Source organism: Staurois parvus, unplaced genomic scaffold, assembly GCF_062004578.1.
Source record: "Staurois parvus isolate SC_StPar_1 unplaced genomic scaffold, SC_StPar_1.0 ptg000048l, whole genome shotgun sequence".
In the NCBI taxonomy this organism is placed as follows: domain Eukaryota; kingdom Metazoa; phylum Chordata; class Amphibia; order Anura; family Ranidae; genus Staurois; species Staurois parvus.
Genome location: NW_028317844.1, coordinates 9,227,501 through 9,245,775, shown reverse-complemented (window position 1 = coordinate 9,245,775; position 18,275 = coordinate 9,227,501). Strand labels below are relative to the sequence as shown.

Below are 18,275 nucleotides of genomic sequence, written 5' to 3'. Positions count from 1 at the left end.
CTCTATGAAGACATCAGATCCCGCTCGCTACTCCTGGATAAAAGGAGAAATCCTTTCCTCTGCGTTTTCAGAAGGATTTACAGAAGAAATTCCAGCAGATACATAACTACAACTCATGTAGAAAGATGTTTCATCCCTGTGGAGGCTGCATTAGTTTTTCTTTTTTTTTTCAGGCTTTTTCCCTCTGTTTTCACCTGGTGATCTGGCCTGTAACACACTTCCTGTCTAAAGGCTCTTTCACACTTGGCTGTTTTACCAACGCTTGCCAAACGCCCCTATAGCGTTTGGCAAGCGTTGGTCTGGCATTTGCGGAGTGTTTTTTTTAACGCTCGGCAAATGCTCTGCAAACGCCACATGCGCAGTTTAGCGGCAATTGCTAGGCATTTGCAGAGCGTTAAAAACGCCCCACAAACGCCTATAATGCAGTTTGAATGGTGTTACCGCTTCGCAAACGCCCCGCAACCGCACCGCAAACGCCGTCCGGGTGTTTGCGGAGCGGCACCATAGACTAGAATAGGAGGCTTCAACGCCTCCTGACTCGACCAGAGGCGTCCATTTTGCCGCGACGCGACGCAAACGCTCCCGTTAGAACAGCACCATGTGCTGTAATGTGCAGAATTGGCAGAGGTGTTTGGGAAGCGGTAAAAATGCTTCCCAAATGCCTCTCTGCCGCCTGCACACAACGCTAGTGTGAACGTAGCCTTAGGGTGTCTGCATTCTGGATGAAGAAGTAAAGCAGAGACCTTTGGACAGCAGCATGGTCAGTCTGGGGAGAGGCTAATGTTGGAGTGAAGCTGAACTACGTACATGGTAGATGGACTTGACTAACTGGAGCTAAACTCCAGCTAACACGTTAGTTACAGTTACAGCAAGCAGTTTTTCCTTTTAGGATAAATATTGTATATACAAGAGGCCCACTTTAAGCACTCCTGTCATTGCTAATTGCTTTTTCTCAACACCTCTGACTGCTACCTTGTCTGGACAGCTTGTCTTTTAATGTAAGTTGAAAAATAACAGACTTACTGGCCAGATCACCAAGGGAAACTAAATGATAAATACTAAAAAAGATGCAGATACCACATCTATGAATTGGTAAACTGCAATTCTATAAATTTTTGTTTTTGGGTTTAAAACTGATTTAACTCCTTTTTCATCAAAAATGGGGAAAAGTGGTTCACCAGACTCGATGCTCAGCGGAAGCAGTCTGCTCACTAAGTAAGGTAACTGCTGCGGCAATGCCAGTGGCTCTGGAAAACCCTCCAGAGTTAACCTTTACAAAGCTTTATGTGGAGATCTGCAAACAAAGACAATGCTCTAGTACAGAAGTAGGGCAAAGTGCTTCTTTGGTTAATGCTCTCCTTGCTCAGCATGTAAGTTTAGGTGGACGGCCATGCCATACTCCACACAGCTTAACCACTTTCAGCCCACAGGACCTACCCGTACATCCTCAGGTTGAAGTGGTTATACCAGGGCCAAGGCTGCAGCTGCATTCATGAACCCAGTATCAATCTGTGCACCCAGCGATGTGGAATAATGTAAAAGTGATCTGAGCAGCTGTTGAACCTCTGGATCACTTTGTGGGACTGTTTCACACTGATATTACTCAGGTTGCTATAATAAAGTCAGACCCTCACAGTTCCCAGTTAGCTTCGTAATGGGCAGGGGGAATCCGCTGTAAATTTCTTCACAATAGGAAAAGGGATCGGTCTACATTAATCAAAAAAGTACAAGGCATATTTTTCTATAGTATGCACTTGCCTCAGTCTACAGTATAGCACCTAGTGTGATTTCAGTCTCCTCTCTCCTTCCTCTGCAATCTACAGGAGTCACTTCTAACATCTCGATGCCAGTGAATTTGGGGTGACAGCCCCCACCCTCCCCAGCAAACAGCAAGTGATTGACAGCCTCAGTTGTGCCTGATTCCCTATGGGACTGTGTAGAGGGGTTGTGCTTATTCCCTTTACTCAAGTCTCAGATTATACTCCGCTCCATGTTCACACTGTGCAGTGTGTGACATCAGATCCCTGTCCCCATTCTGTACTGTAGAGGAGCGCTGTAGAGGAGACAAGGCTGCAGATAAACATGTACAATTTATGTAGGATGATTTGTTTCAATTCTGTGTACCAAAAACTGTAATATAATGCAGTTTACCAATCTTTTAATGTGATGGCTGTATTAGGTTTGTTTTCCCTATGTTTTCACTTAGTGATGTGACCAGAAACACACCTCCTGTATTAAAGTGCCCACACTCTGGATGAAGGAGCACAGGGGGCACCTTTGGACAGCAGCATTGTCAGTCTGGGGGGAGGGTAGTGTTAAGCGTACTAGCAGATTTAGATACACTAACAAATTTAAGTAATACTCCAGCTCACACTTTATAATCTGATGCATCTGGAAGAGAGCCTGTTCTAATGAAAAAGCAACAGATTTACTGGCTGGATGACCAGATGAAAATAGAAGAAAGAGAGTCTAAAAAAACAAAACGAATGCAGACATCACGTCTATGAATTGGTAAGCTGCAATATAATAAAATGTTTAAAGTGAATATATAATAAACTTGTGCGCTGCTATACCATAACAATAAAAAAAAAGAAAGCGATTGCTGCACTCAGTCCCCAAGTGTACTCTCACTTTAAATCAAATAAATAAACAAACATGTGGTGCGCTATCTCCCCGTTAATTGGAAAATTTTAAACAAACAATAAATGCAATCCTCAATCAATCAAATAACAAAAGTCCAATCCAACATGCAAAAAAGTCCTGGTATTGCAATCTCATTACAGATTACACACCGTGCTTGTGTTACATATCCACTCCCTGCTCACCTTGAGATTTGAGCTACAAATTATAATGGGTCAAATAGACTTTTAAATGGACTGTGTATCCTCCAAACTGTGATCCATGTGATACTCCTTCCAAACCCTATATCTTCTTTAAGATACAGACTTAAAGAAGATATAGTGTCTGAAAGGGAGTATCACATGTTACACAATTTGGAGGATACACAGTTACTTTAAAAGTATATTTGACCCATTATAATTTGTAGGTCAAATCTCAAGGTGAGCAGGGAGTGGATCCGTAACACAAGCACAGAATCTGTGAAGAGATTGCAATACCAGGACTTTTTTGCATGTTGGATTGGACTATTGTTATTTGATTGGAAATTTTTAAACAAACAATAAATGCAATCCTCAATCAAATAACAATAGTCCAATCCAACATGCAAAAAAGTCCTGGTATTGCAATCTCTTCACAGATTCTGTGCTTGTGTTACGGATCCACTCACTGCTCACCTTGAGATTTGACCTACAAATTATAATGGGTCAAATATACTTTTAAAGTAACTGTGTATCCTCCAAATTGTGATACATGTGATACTCCCTTTCAGACACTATATCTTCTTTAAGTCTGTATCTTAAAGAAGATATAGGGTTTGGAAGGAGTATCACATGGATCACAGTTTGGAGGATACACAGTCCATTTAAAAGTCTATTTGACCTATTATAATTTGTAGCTCAAATCTCAAGGTGAGCAGTGAGTGGATCCGTAACACAAGCACGGTGTGTAATCTGTAATGAGATTGCAATATCAGGACGTTTTTGCATGTTGGATTAGACTTTTGTTATTTGATTGATTGAGGATTGCATTTATTGTTTGTTTAAAATTTTCCAATTTAACGAGGAGATAGCGCACCACGTTTGTTTATTTATAATAAAATTTTGCTTCTGGGTTTATTACTGCTTAAAATACCGGCATTGTTTAAAGTTCACCTAGAGTGGATTTCCCCCCTCAACAAACATTAAGCTTCAAGTTATTCTGGGGTCACCTGCCGATGCTCCTGGCCCCTCCCTCCTGTCGGGTGCCCCCACAGCAAGTAGCTTGCTATGGGTGCACCCGAGCACATGCACTCCCCAGCCGCTGCTCCGTGTGTCCATTCACACATGGAGCCGTGGCTTGGCCCCGCCCCCTCTCTCTTCTCATTTGCTCACTGGCTGTGATTGAAAGCAGCAGGAGCCAATGAGAGGGAGTCCCGGGATAGCCGAGACTCCAGTGCACACCGCTGGATCGAGAGGGGGCTTAGGTGATTGGGGGGGTTGAAGGGGTGCTGCACAGAGAAGGTTTTTTACCTTCATGCATAAAATGCATGAAGGTAAAAAAGACATTGAGCCTTACAACCACTTTCACTCTATGGCTTTATCCAGATTTAAAAACTTTCCTACGCATTAAAATTCACAGAAAGGCCATGTGAAAATCAGAATTCTTGATAGTGTTGCTGCACAAGCCTTACAGCTTGTCTTACAGAAGATTATATTTTTTAAGCATGTCTGTAAAGGTTCTCACTTATCTAGGACATGGAATAGCTAATAGTAACATTTAACTGGACTTCTCTAAGGTTGAAGACAATTTGCTACACATTCGCGTTAATTAGAACTCAGGAAGCTGTTTTAAAGACTGTTAAAATGTCTCCAACATCACAGAACAAGTCCATCTGAATGTGAATAACTGCTAGTAGCAATTATTTTCTGTTTTTTGTTCCAGGTTGGGTTCCAACAAGTTTCCGGACATGGGTCATTAACTGAAAATTAATTATTGGAATAACCCTCAAAATTGCCATCAGAAAAAATATAAAAACTAAAAGAACTACAGCTAAATTATCAAGTTTCGAAGCATAGTTTAGACAGCCTTTCCTACACCTGAATTGACATACAGTCCTTTCATTCAACTAAACTGACATGCTAAGCATTCCTACTGCAAAGAAACATGTGAGTTTGGACATTTCTGTGAAAAATATTGGTTCAACAACGGTGACCTCCAGTTTATCCTAACAATTATGTGAATGCCCCAGTCATAAAGCAGCCCTTCACAAAATATATACAATCCTAACAAGCAGCTGGCTGATTCTTGCACCAATGTAGGCAGATTTAATAAAAACAATTGTATTTTTATAAATGAAAAAAAGCAAAAACAATTAATTAAATCAACTAAAACTAAAAAGGACAGCCTTCTGCAAAAGCTAGTTACCAGGTATCCATGTTGATCTTCAGGGTCCATTAGCATCTGACTTCCTTTCAAAAAGTTGAGGCTGCCAGCCAATCAGCTGCAGACACTGATTAGTGTATGCTGACAGCAGAGGAGTCTCACTGTCAGAATACGATGGCAAAGTGGGGAGGATGCCTGCATCCACTTCGCATGTGTGCATAGGGGAATCCATTTGTTCTTTTTCTATCAGAATCATCAATGCCAGCCTAAGGATGCTTCTTTACCACACAAAGGTATCAAGGATTTCTACCTCTGAATGCTAAAAGCAGTCTGTGGGGAACAGTTATAGAGATCTAATGCTGTTACTACCTGTACCTGGTGGCGGCTATATTGTAAACAGACACTGGGGTCTATTTACTAGAGGCAGATAGACTGTGCAATTTGCAAGTGCAGTTGCTCCAGAGCTTCGTAAAGGAGGGGAAGCTATGCTAACTTCCATCATGCAATCATGTGAAAGCAAAAATGCATTTTTTTTTATTTCCTTGCATGTGATTGGATATTCTTTGCAAAATGAAGCTTTACTTCATTTACTAAACTCTGGAGGTAACTGCACAACTGCCCTCTTTTTGCATGACCAAGGAGCAGGACTGTTAAGACTTTCTGTGAACTTCCAACTATCATAATGACGGTCTGCCAGACGTGATTACTGGATTGAAGAAATGGTCACACTTCTAGAAAGACATATACTGTACATGATAGACTAGCCATAAGTAAACAGTAGTTCTAAAACTGAATGAAGGACTCCCACAGTGTCTAATTTCTCACCGTATACTGTGCCTCCTGTTCTGAATGGAGTATATTCACAATATATAAATTTCTCAGATTATCAGTTAAATACAACAAAAACTGAAAAAGGTGCTACCAAGTCCCTTTTATGGAAGGTAGCAAGGACTCACAATGATCAGTGCTGAATATAAATATAGTGGATTTCTTGCATCTGACAGGACCATTATCTGATTTTAAAGTGGTTTTAAGGATAACAAATTAATGTTACAAAATATGTTTATATTGAGAATTTAGCTGCTACATGTTTTTTCTGCTTCTTTATTAATAGATAGATTATTACTATGTTGAGAGATTCTGTGATATAGCGAGCACTCAAAAGGCTAAAAAGGTTTTTGCATGGTGAGACTGTCAATACAAAAAGCTAGAGCCTGCACTTTCAGTCTGCCTCCTAATACTTTTCATCTGTTCCTGAGGCAGAGAAAATGAGAGAGATGGTCAATAAAAAAAAAAAAAAAAAAAGCCAGGGCCTGCACTTACAGTCTGCCTCTTAATATCTTTCATCTGTTCTTGAGGAAGAGAATATGGGATTTTTGGCTTACTGTAAAATTCTTTTCTATACATCGCAGGACACAGGGCATCTTCATATCCATTATGATAGGGATGTCCCAAAGCATTAAATATAAGCGGAGGGCAATACAGCAACCGGCCAACAAGCTGCAAAAACTCTAACCAACACAGATTAGAACCTCACAAAGCTACCTGCAAGATTCTATACACAAATGTAGTGTTTTCAGAGGCCTGAACATTTACCTGGTAAAATAAAATAAAAAATAAAAGAACACCAGACGAATCACAAACTTGTTACATTCATTGTAGCACATACAAATGCATGGCAGTGACAGTTTCTACTCTAGGACCACCCCCTCTTTATGATTAAGCTCTGATTGGATAAAATGCATTAGCTACAGAATTTGCATAGGGTTTATGTGCAGTCCAAAAGGTGGCAAAACATTTGCTGCATTTGGACCCTTTTCGAAGAAGTCGAAAGTGAAGAAACGCATCAAGGACGTGACATCAGACGTAGACCGGAAGTTACGGAGCGGCCATCTTGAGATAGGTTCTGTATGTTGAACGCTAGTAATGAGGGGACACGAGTTCTGTATCCAAGTGATATGCGATTTTATTCCTTTCTGTTTGTAAGCATAATTTTAATAAATTAGACCCATTTTAAAAGACATACTACACCATATGGTTTTGTTTTTGACCCATGTTATGGCACCATGCGGACATTGAGAGCTGAAGTAGTATCGAATGAGGAAAGCCATTGATATCTATGCTTGTGGATTGTTTATATTGCACTAGTGCTGTGGAGGAGGGGAGCACTTATTAATATACAGTCAGGTCCATAAATATTGGGACATTGACACAATTCTAACATTTTTGGCTCTATACACCACCACAATGGATTTGAAATGAAACAAACAAGATGTGCTTTAACTGCAGACTGTCAGCTTTAATTTGAGGGTATTTACATCTAAATCAGGTGAACAGTGTAGGAATTACAACAGTTTGCATATGTGCCTCCCACTTGTTAAGGGACCAAAAGTAATGGGACAATTGGCTTCTCAGCTGTTCCATGGCCAGGTGTGTTATTCCCTCATTATCCAAATTACAATGAGCGGATAAAAAGTCCAGAGTTCATTTCAAGTGTGCTATTTGCATATGGAATCTGTTGCTGTCAACTCTCAAGATGAGATCAAAAGAGCTGTCACTATCAGCGAAGCAAGCCATCATTAGGCTGAAAAAACAAAACAAACCCATCAGAGAGATAGCACAAACAGGCGTGGCCAAAACAACTGTTTGGAACATTCTTAAAAAGAAGGAACGCAGCGGTGAGCTCAGCAACACCAAAAGACCCGGAAGACCACGGAAAACAACTGTGGTGGATGACCGAAGAATTCTTTCCCTGGTGAAGAAAACACCCTTCACAACAGTTGACCAGATCAAGAACACTCTCCAGGAGGTAGGTGTATGTGTGTCAAAGTCAACAATCAAGAGAAGACGTCTCCAGAGTGAATACAGAGGGTTCACCACAAGATGTAAACCATTGGTGAGCATCAAAAACAGGAAGGCCAGATTAGAGTTTGCCAAATGACATTTAAAAAAGCCTTCACAGTTCTGGAACAACATCCTATGGACAGATGAAACCAAGATCAACTTGTGCCAGAGTGATGGGAAGAGAAGAGTATGGAGAAGGAAAGGAACTGCTCATGATCCTAAGCATACCACCTCATCAGTGAAGCATGGTGGTGGTAGTGTCATGGTGTGGGCATGTATGGCTGCCAATGGAACTGGTTCTCTTGTATTTATTGATGATGTGACTGCTGACAAAAGCAGCAGGATGAATTCTGAAGTGTTTTGGGCAATATTATCTGCTCATATTCAGCCAAATGCTTCAGAACTCATTGGACGCCGCTTCAAAGTGCAGATGGACAATGACCCAAAGCATACTGCAAAAGCAACCAAAGAGTTTTTTAAGGGAAAGAAGTGGAATGTTATGCAATGGCCAAGTCAATCACCTGACCTGAATCTGATTGAGCATGCATTTCACTTGCTGAAGACAAAACTGAAGGGAAAATGCCCCAAGAACAAGCAGTAACTGAAGACAGTTGCAGTAGAGGCCTGGCAGAGCATCACCAGGGATGAAACCCAGCGTCTGGTGATGTCTATGCGTTCCAGACTTCAGGCTGTAATTGGCTGCAAAGGATTTGCTACCAAGTATTAAAAAGTGAAAGTTTGATTTATACGTTTAGATAGGGTAAGAGTATTTTATACAGCTGCTTAGAAGTGGACATTGGGTGGTTTTTGCACACAATTAGCACTGGGGTTTTATTTTATTTTGTTTTATGACATAGGGATAATGCACTATGTAGAGTTTTTTCTTTTTGAGGTACAAGTGGATTACGAAGGAATGCTTTCATGAAGGTGGATTGATTAGGAGCCAGGGCGGACTGACAACTCATGGGGCCCCCAGGCAACAGGAGATCATGGGGCCCCCTGTGTCCTCACCCACACTCAAGCCACAACCACACAAAGTGCAGAATAGCAAAAAATGCCCTGGTGTTATTCCCTATAGAAAACACTGCTATCTTCTGAACACTGAGTGGCACTCAGTGGACAGATGTCAGTGATTTTATATATATATATATATATGGAAAGGCACTCAGTCATTCAATTTCGTTCTCCACTCCATCCCAAAAAAACAAACAAGCTCATAGACTTCTCTAAAAAAAACTTTAATAACGTAATAATAAATAAAAAACTGGTCCCACACTCTCTGATTGGTGAGGCTCACTGATTGGTTGCTAGGGGTTACTGCATATCATTGTGCTCGCTGATTGGTTGCTATAAGTTACTGTGCATCATTACCGCTTACAAATTGGTTGTTATAGGCTACTGTGCATTATTATCACTGGTTTCTCTAATTGTTCCTTTCTGTAGTCAGGAGGTGAGGGGGAAAGACAGAGAGGGTGGTGAGCTGGATTTTTACTTGTAGCAGGGCATTTTTTCTCAGAACAGGTGCAGGCCAACTCCTTACCCCCAACCTTGGCGTTCCTTGTGGAGAGATCTGCACCAAAAAAATCTACGCATTTCACAAAAGGTACAGAGTGCCACACTCAGTATTGCATAACACATTTGGATTCAGGAGTACGTACTGTGCAGTGCTGAGGTGTGTATATCACACAAGGCACAGAATAAAATTCAGTGCTCTCACCTCTTCACAAATTCCCCCTCCCCCATTCAGTTACTCACCTCTTCACAAATCCCCCCCCCCTTTCAGTGCTCTCACCTCTTCGCAAATCCAAACCCCCCCCCTTCAGTGCTCTCACATCTTCGCAAATCCCCCTCCCATTCAGTGCGCTCACCTCTTTGCAAATCACCCCCCCCCCATTCAGTGCGCTCACCTCTTTGCAAATCCCCCTCCCATTTAGTGCGCTCACCTCTTTGCAAATCCCCCCTTCTTCAACACCCTCAGTGGCCCCCCCTCCCCTTCAGTGCTCCCCCTCCGTTTCACAAATTACCAACCCTCCCTCCTTCAGTGCTCTCACCTCTTCACAAATTCACCCTCCTTCCCTTCAGCGCCCCTCCCCCCCTCCTCTTCACAACCACCACACACCCCCCCCCCCGCTAGCACTTCTGCACTAGACCCCCAACCTCACTACAACTCATTCTCCGCACAACCAACCCCCCCCCCCCACTCTTTCTCTCATCTGTTACAGAAGCCTTCACAGCAGTGCAGCAGGCACCAATCCCAGCACAGTACAGGCTCCACCTATCAGTCTTGAAGCACACAGCTAAACACTCCCTCGGCTGTGTGCTACTCAAGTCTGACAGGCTGGGGAACACAGAAAGCCGCTCAGGTCCTGACACTCCTGACAAAGGGAGAAGTAGCAGACTCCAGCACATGCAGCCCACAGCTGTGCCTGTGTTACCTGGCCGGGGAAGGGGGGAATCTCGGCTGACTTGGGTTGGGGATTACACACTGACCTGCTGCACAAAGGTTTCCAGCTCAGAGACGTCTGCCTACCACTTCCAGCTTTCCAAGTTCAGCACCCGCAGCAGGGATGTGGACCTCCGCTGAATCTCCCCCAGGAGGAGAGGTGACCGAAGCACCTGCCGCTGCCTCATCTACCATCGCTCTCTGATCCCGGCCAGCATTAGTCCTCTCCGATTTCTACATGAATTGCAGTCATGGATGCCATGGTTCACTGCCCCCTCGGGGCTTGTCCAAATCTTCTTTCTGCATATAAACTGTGGGCAAATCCAGGTAATGGACTGAGCCTCTTCTGACCCCGGGCCCTCGAGCAGGGCCCGAATGGTAGAATTTGTATTGATTTGAGGATTTCACAGATGCTGAAAAGTTTTTACTTTGACTGTGGATTTTCAGGGGAGAAAGTGTGACTTTTTGCGTCTAGGGTATTGCAGTATTGTTTTGTATATTTTTGGGTGAACCGAATTTCTGTTATTGCACTCAGAGAATTTACCATGCAGCTAGAAGGTTTTTTTTTCTCACTAGACTAGCATTCCCACATTAGTGAAGTGGCACAGTGCAGCTGAACAGCCTTGCATTGGACAATGTGACCCATAACAGGAAATTGTCTTGTCCCTTTGGTGATTAGGGACAGGCTAGCTGTAACAAATAATGGACATAGTGGAATCGATCAGCCATGACACAACAAAACGTCAGCCATAACATGTAAGCCCATCATTACAAGGTAAGGCAAACAAACAGTGCAGGGAGAACAACTACCCTAATACCTAGTTAAAACAAAAAAAACATTTGGAAGTGTACAATGACTTTAAGGCATTTCCAAATAAAATCCGTTCAAAATCATAGCATGATGGCACAAGACAATAAAGAGAAAAAAGGATGGGAGACTCTGATTGGATAGCAAAAGATATACAAAGTGGTTTATGTATACTATCCATGTTTAAATAGCACATTATATTGTTGTGTTGTATAAATGCCTACAAAAAAAATTAAACCAAGTGGGCTGCAAATTTAAATCAGCTGGGGAAAGGTGTTATGATAATAAAGGAATAAAATTAAGGAAAGTGAATTAAATGCTATTCTGATTGACCAAGAAAGAAAAGAGGGAAGTCAATGAACTGAAATAAAAGTGACATGCAGGATGTATCCAAACTTACGTCCTGTGGAGAAGAGGTCTGATAAATGATTGCATGCTTTGTCATATTCATCTCTTTTACGTCTATCTTCCTAAAAGCGTCATATACTTTTCTGACCTTGAACACCTGGTTTCTTGGAGTTTTGTTCCCATTGTAGCCCATGTCATTTCCATTACTGGGAGAAGAGGGTCCGAGGCGAAAAACATGGCAAAAAATCCGGACAATGCGCAGCAGACTCTTCATCTGAGCTTCATAACTGCTAGAAAGACTAGAGAAAGACGATGAGATTACAATTTCTATAAGACTAAATATAATCGAAACATGTTCACTGTATCATAAAACAGCAGAAAACCTCCTGAAGAACAAAGATGAGTTGGGCTCACATGGAAACATATAGTCATACAATACATCAACCACTCAATCACTACCTGTATTGTATGCGACCAATTGTACTGAATGACTGGGATCAACATCACAAGCAATGGAGTGGGCTGGAATTTCTATTTCTATCTTCCATTCATCTAAGCTGAAAAGCAGGGATAACAAAGAGAGAAGCTGCTTTCCATTACCAGCTCATAAGAGACCACCCAAAATAAAGGAATTTTATTTCAGGTTAAATAATTTATTTGGGGTTCAGACTGCTTGGTTTTGTTGGCATAGAATATTAGAGATGTAAGCAACAGTATCCAGGAACTTAGAAAAAATATTTGCATTACATAATCTTTCAAGCCAGTATTTAGCAATGCCATAAAGTATCAGGTTGAACAGATTTTGTTTGGTCAACACAAAAAAATGACATCCACATATCAACCTTACAGAAAAGAACAGCCACTAAAAGTAAAGTTGTACTATTGTATAGGACATGGGGTAAAGTAATATCATCAGGTAAATGCTACAGCTTTTAAATAAAGTTTTTTTTCCCAAAAACACTGTGCAATGGCATGGCTATTTCCACTGCTATGTTATTTCATCATCTGTTTTTTTATTTTTGAAAACCTTATCTTTGACCTAGACAACTACCTTTCCTCAGTGAAAAATGTTAAAAGGAAATATATGGGGTTCTGATAAAGACCTAAGAACGAGTGATCACATGACTGCTGATCACTCAGTTCCCAGTCAGCTCCGACGGCTGATTTGGGGTCAAACAGGATTATAATCTTTTAAAATCTGTTAATCACAGCATAGTTGCAATCAAAATATTTTTGTATCTTCCAGTCTTCAACTGTCAAAGAGTATATAATGAATCAACCACTATACCTTTAGCAAGGAACATACAATCCACTTTAATAATTCTGCTACCAAAATTGATGTGTGCTATAAATTGCCTGCAACATTGTTTCTGTTTTTGTTTTTGCAGAAGGTTGCCATTTTGCTGAAGACCAGAGCTCCTGAGCAGCAGTAAATCTTTAGGATGTCAGCACCTAGGTCATCATTATCTCACAAGCAGCAAAAAGAATAATAAACTGACAGTGGACAGGGTAAGGGGATGATATTCTAGAAAATCCATCTGAAGCCCCAAGCATATCACTGAAGCCCTGGTGGAAATAAAAGACAGTGGTTATTAAGCCCTCCTGTGTCTAGCTAAATTTGTAAGCAGTCATTTTACATGCCTAAAGTGTTAGACACCAGCATACCACTTCACTGGTCCAGGGTTTTGAAATCCCTGCAGTCTTCTCGCCTCTCTTTGAAGTGCTATCAGGACGGGCTAGATGGATTCTGATTAATCAGCAATATCCAGGTGACTGTGCTGACCAGTTAGAATCCCTGGCAAAGCAGTATGGAGAGGAGATTAAGCCGAAGGGATTCCAAATCCCCAGACCAGTGAAGCGGTATGTCAGTGTCTGACAGTGGAGGATCGTGGGACTCCAGTACAGCAGGACCTGGGGGATGGGGAGGGGGTCCAGTTTAAGGTCACCATACAGATTTTCTGTAAAGGAGAACTTACATTTTAAAGGATACGTGCAGTTTCAGACCACCCGTTACTAATGGGAGATTTCTGAATAGCAATGTCCTGCTAATTTTTCAAGCTGGTAGTTTTGTTTCACACACATTATGGAACTTTTCAACTAATGGGATTGTAAAGTAATTCCTTGTGGTATACACCCATGAATAAATTTACCTACTACAAAGATGCCCAAACTCTGGTCCTTGCACACCATGTTTAGAGTGTTTTTTTCATAGGTCATGTGACTCAAAAAAACACATCAAAATGCAACATGTGTGCATTTTTTATGGGTTTTCAATGCATTTCAGGCCTGGTTCACACCAATGCAGTTTGTGTTGTTCGTTTTGTAGTTCGTTTTGTGTTATTGCATGTGCATTTGACACTTTACGGCAAACGTGAAAATGCGTCAAAAACGCACTACTTGCGTTTTCTGCAGTGTCTCAATTGAAGTCTATAGAATCAAAAACGTAACATTTTCTATTTTAAAAAATTCACTGGCCCTTTCCAAAAACACAGCAGCTCAAAAAATCATAGATATGAACGTTTCCCATTGGAAACCTTGCTACTGTAACTGGACTGTAGTGCGTTTCTTCAAAAAGCCCTAAAAAACGCATTGGTGTGAACCAATCCTTCAATGGGGAGGTGCATTTTTTTTTTTTAATTCACCAAAAATGCAGCAAGCAAGATTTTTAACACTGCAAGGGAAGCGCAATGAACCAGTGTATAGACATACATTGAATTCTCAGGGATGCATTTTTCTTGAGCTTTCCTTGTTACTTTTTTTTTTCCACACAAAAGCGCAGCAAAAACTGCTCAGGGTGAAAGCAGCCTATTGGCCAAAAGGTGTTGAAAGTAAATTCATATTCATTTAAAATTAAGGATATTAATTAAAAAGTCATATATAATACAATTATATATAAAAAAGTATATTTAAATAAAAATATCCATTTCAGTTGCATTTTTTGGCCAAATGCATCCTGAATTTTCGTTTTCGGTCCAAGAATTTTAATTTCAGTGCACCACTTTTATTTCTTGGCTTTGAGAATGAACATAAGAAATCAAAAATAAGCATATGAATCGCACAGGGCTGAATGATAAATAATCATTACAGAATGATCAAGAAGGGTTACAGTCATGTTAACCAATACAACACAGAATCATTGGGATGATAGCAATAAGTTGAAAATGCAAAAAAGCCATGTTCCTGAGAAGTACTCACAGTCACCATAGGGGAGGCTCTTCTCCTGCAACCAACCCCGTAGGGCGGCAACCATGTGAGCAAGAACAGAGAAGTACTAAAAAGAAAAAGTAGGGAGAAAAAAAAAGTATCACAGCCAAGAGAAACAGGGATATCTCGGACTCAGAAGCCCAGACAGGAGCAGTTACACAAAGCCCAGGCACGTCAGTTGGAGTGAAGGGAACTCATAGGAGATCCATGGTTTCCAGACTCTGAGAAATTTGGCATGTTAGTCATTCAGAATACTGGACATTTGCTCATGCAGCATAATTGCAGTCATACGTATCTTCACCCCCTGAAAAGCTACACGCTGGGTCTTCCCAGGCTTGAGATATGGGCCTTTTAGCGGAGATAAAAAGATATGTAGCCAGCTTCTGCTGGGATGCATATAAGCTAGGTATAGGGCAGTGTAATATGGCCAACTTTGCATCCCTACGGATCGTTAGATGAAATAGGGTCTGGAGCAAGCCAAAAACCCTAGACCAGGATCCCACTAGTCTCAGGTAGAGGCACCAGATATGCTGGACATTTGCGCCGCTGTCCAGTTACGGATCCATCTGTCACTACTCCTGGGATAAGAATGGGTAACTCGGGCAGGGACCCAGTATCATCTGAATAAGACCTTGTATGCTGCTTCAAGTGTATTTGTACTGAAGGAGCATTTGGCAACTACTGTCCAAGCCTTAGTGCCCGTTCACATTTATGCGGATTGGATGCGGTTTGAACCGCATCCAATCCGCATGACATGTGAAAAAGCATTGCTTCCTATGGTGCCTGTTCACATATGTCTGGAGCACTGGCGGTGCAGATTCAATGCGGTTTTAAAAAGAGTCATGTCCGTTTTCTGAGCAGTGCAGTCTGGTACAGGTGCAGATTATAGGCTAATGATTTCTATGGGAACCGTTTTTAAACCGCACATGTGTCAACAAGATAAGATCCTGAGCTGATCCTGTCCTGAACCTGATGTAAGCCTGACGTGAACAAGTGAACAACTACTGTATCAATTAGCTATGAAATCTGAGCTTCAATCCACACCGCACATGTGTGAATCAACTCTCACTCCAGTCCTCCCAATCCATGGGGGACTGGAGGTACCGTTTCCATTGTGACATATTGGAGAATGATGCGTAAGACAGGCATCCATTCAAGGATGCATCTTGATCACTCCTAGATTGTAAGCTCCAAGGAGCAGGGCTCTCCTATCCCTCTTGTATTGAACTGTATTGTTGATGTATTGTCTCCCGTTATATTGTAAAGCACTGAGCAAACTGTTGGCGCTATATAAATCCTGTATAATAATAATAATAATTTTAATCTTTAAGAAATAACCACCACTTTTCATCGGCTTTGGACAAATATATAAACTTTGCCTCCGTGACTGTACTCTCCATTGGTTCAAATCTTACCTATCTCACCGCACCTTCAGTGTCACTTACAACTCTACTTCCTCCTCTCCTACAGTCGGGGTCCCCCAAGGTTCTGTCCTTGGACCTCTCCTATTCTCAATCTACACTTCTTCGTTGGGTCAGCTGATAGCTTCCCATGGTTTCCAGTACCATTTCTATGCTGATGACACACAAATCTATCTCTCCACTCCTCAGCTCACCCCATCAGTTTCCTCACATATCATCAATTTACTAACAGAAATATCAGACTGGCTGTCACAACACTTCCTAAAACTCAATCTATCCAAAACTGACCTCATAATATTTCATCCGACACATGCCTCTTCCCCTGATTTCTCAGTCAGGATCAATAGCACCACTATCAACCCATCTCTGCATGCTAACCATGGATTCTGAACTATCCTTTCAGGCCCACATCCAATCCTTGTCCAAATCATGCCGCCTCAACATCTCCAGGATAAGCTCCTTTTTAACCAATGATACCACAAAGCTCCTAATTAACTCCCTGGTTATCTCTCACCTTGACTACTGCAACTCCCTCCTCATTGGCTTACCTTTATGTAGGCTATCCCCTCTCCAATCCATCATGAATGCTGCTGCCAGGCTCGTGTTGCTGCTCAGGTTCAAAGTGAAGTATATGAGCCCAGGAAAACAGTGCTGTGAAAGTATGATAAAATCAATATTCACCTCCCAAGGAGGTGTACCTTTATTGTTCCAATGTTAAAGCTTTGGTATGATGACATGCCATGCAGTCTGTCCCAAGAAAGTACGGTGGACCGTTCACTCCCCTGCGTCCCCGAGCCGGGAAGGGAGGCTGATCCATGGTGTGTCCCCAAGCCGGCTGAGTCTGAGACTTTGTCAAGTCCCAGACTTGACAAAGCGCATGCGCGCGAAAAGCATTGTCATGGTTACCAGCCTAGCTTGCGTCTCATGCCCAGAACTCTGCTTCCGCCCTCATCCCGTTCGCAGTTGATGTCACTTCCGGAGTGCCGCGATCCCTGGCCGGCTCGGACACACAACATGGAACAGCCTCCCTTCCCGGCTTGGGGACGTAGAGCATTGGACAGTCCAATGCACAGTCCTTGGACAGACTGTATGGCATGTCATCATACCAAAGGTTTAACATTCGAACAATAAAAGTATACCTCGTTGAGAGGTGAATATTGATTTTATCATACTTTCGTAGCGCTGTTTTCTTGGGCTCACTCCTGTGTGTCCCTTCTTTGGGGAGGGGGTGGCGCCCCCCAGGCAAATGCCTTGTTTGCCTCGCAGAAGATAAGCCCCTGCACACAGTTAACCCTTTCATTGCCCCTAGATGTTAACCCCTTCATTAGGACAGTGATAGTATTAGCACTGATCACTGTATTAGTGTCACTGGTGATGTCAGTGTCATAAGTTCCCACCTAGCATCAGTGTCAGATTGCCTATCACACTATCACGGTCCCACTATAAGTTACTGATCATCGCCATTACTAGTATTAAAAACATAAATAAGTACAAAATCCAGTATATAGAGATCATAGTTTGTAGATGCTATAACTTTCATGCAAACCCATTCATATACAGTCATGGCAAAAAATATTGACGCCCTTGCATTTCTGTCAGAAAATACCCCACTTTGCCCAGAAAATTGTTGCAATTATAAAAGTTTAGGAATTCTCATGTTTTATTTTGTTTGTATTTGTGTGACACAAACAAAAGTGGAGAAACAAAAAGCCAAATCCAACAAGACAAGGGGAGGAGAGCAGTTCTATATGAGAAGAATTTTTCAGGTGTAAAAAAAAAAAAAAGCAAAAACTTTGGGCGTGTTTACAGGCATTCCTATTGAAGTCTATGTGACCCAAAACATCTGACACTGCTTGGAAAAAAGCTTATGTAAACAAGGAAAAATAGAAAGAATGAAATTCTGCATAGTCAAGCGAAGGGAGACAAGCAGAAAATGTTCAGGTGTGAATAGGGGCTAAGAAGAATACATAGAATCGTTAATTTTGACAATCTAATATAAGCTTACTATATGTACTACTAAAATATATTTTGTGTTGTGAGTGCTGCCTGTCTGCTGGGCATCTCTTTCCACAATTTCCTGGCTTCATTGCATGTTTTACAGCCTCTCCTCTGCTGTTTATTTTCAAATTCTCAGGACTACATATCTCATGGTGGTGATCTCTTATGTCAATTAGTAATTCCTGCACTGACTCCACCTCCTGAAACTCCTCCTCTCAGCACCACTGTA

At 41.8% G+C, this 18,275-nt stretch overlaps 1 protein-coding gene across 3 annotated transcripts in view; it reads right to left on the bottom strand.

The window, feature by feature from the left end:
• LOC149470344 (E3 ubiquitin-protein ligase HACE1) overlaps positions 1-18,275 on the bottom strand; it is a 134,714-nt gene that overhangs the window by 73,123 nt on the left and 43,316 nt on the right. For 2 of the 3 annotated variants that reach the window (XM_089665122.1, XM_089665139.1), the window contains one exon: positions 11,476-11,722. In XM_089665122.1, coding sequence (XP_089521248.1) covers positions 11,476-11,722 — 247 coding nt within the window. The remainder of the gene's footprint in view (positions 1-11,475; positions 11,723-18,275) is intronic. The other variant, XM_089665130.1, reaches the window with a different exon arrangement.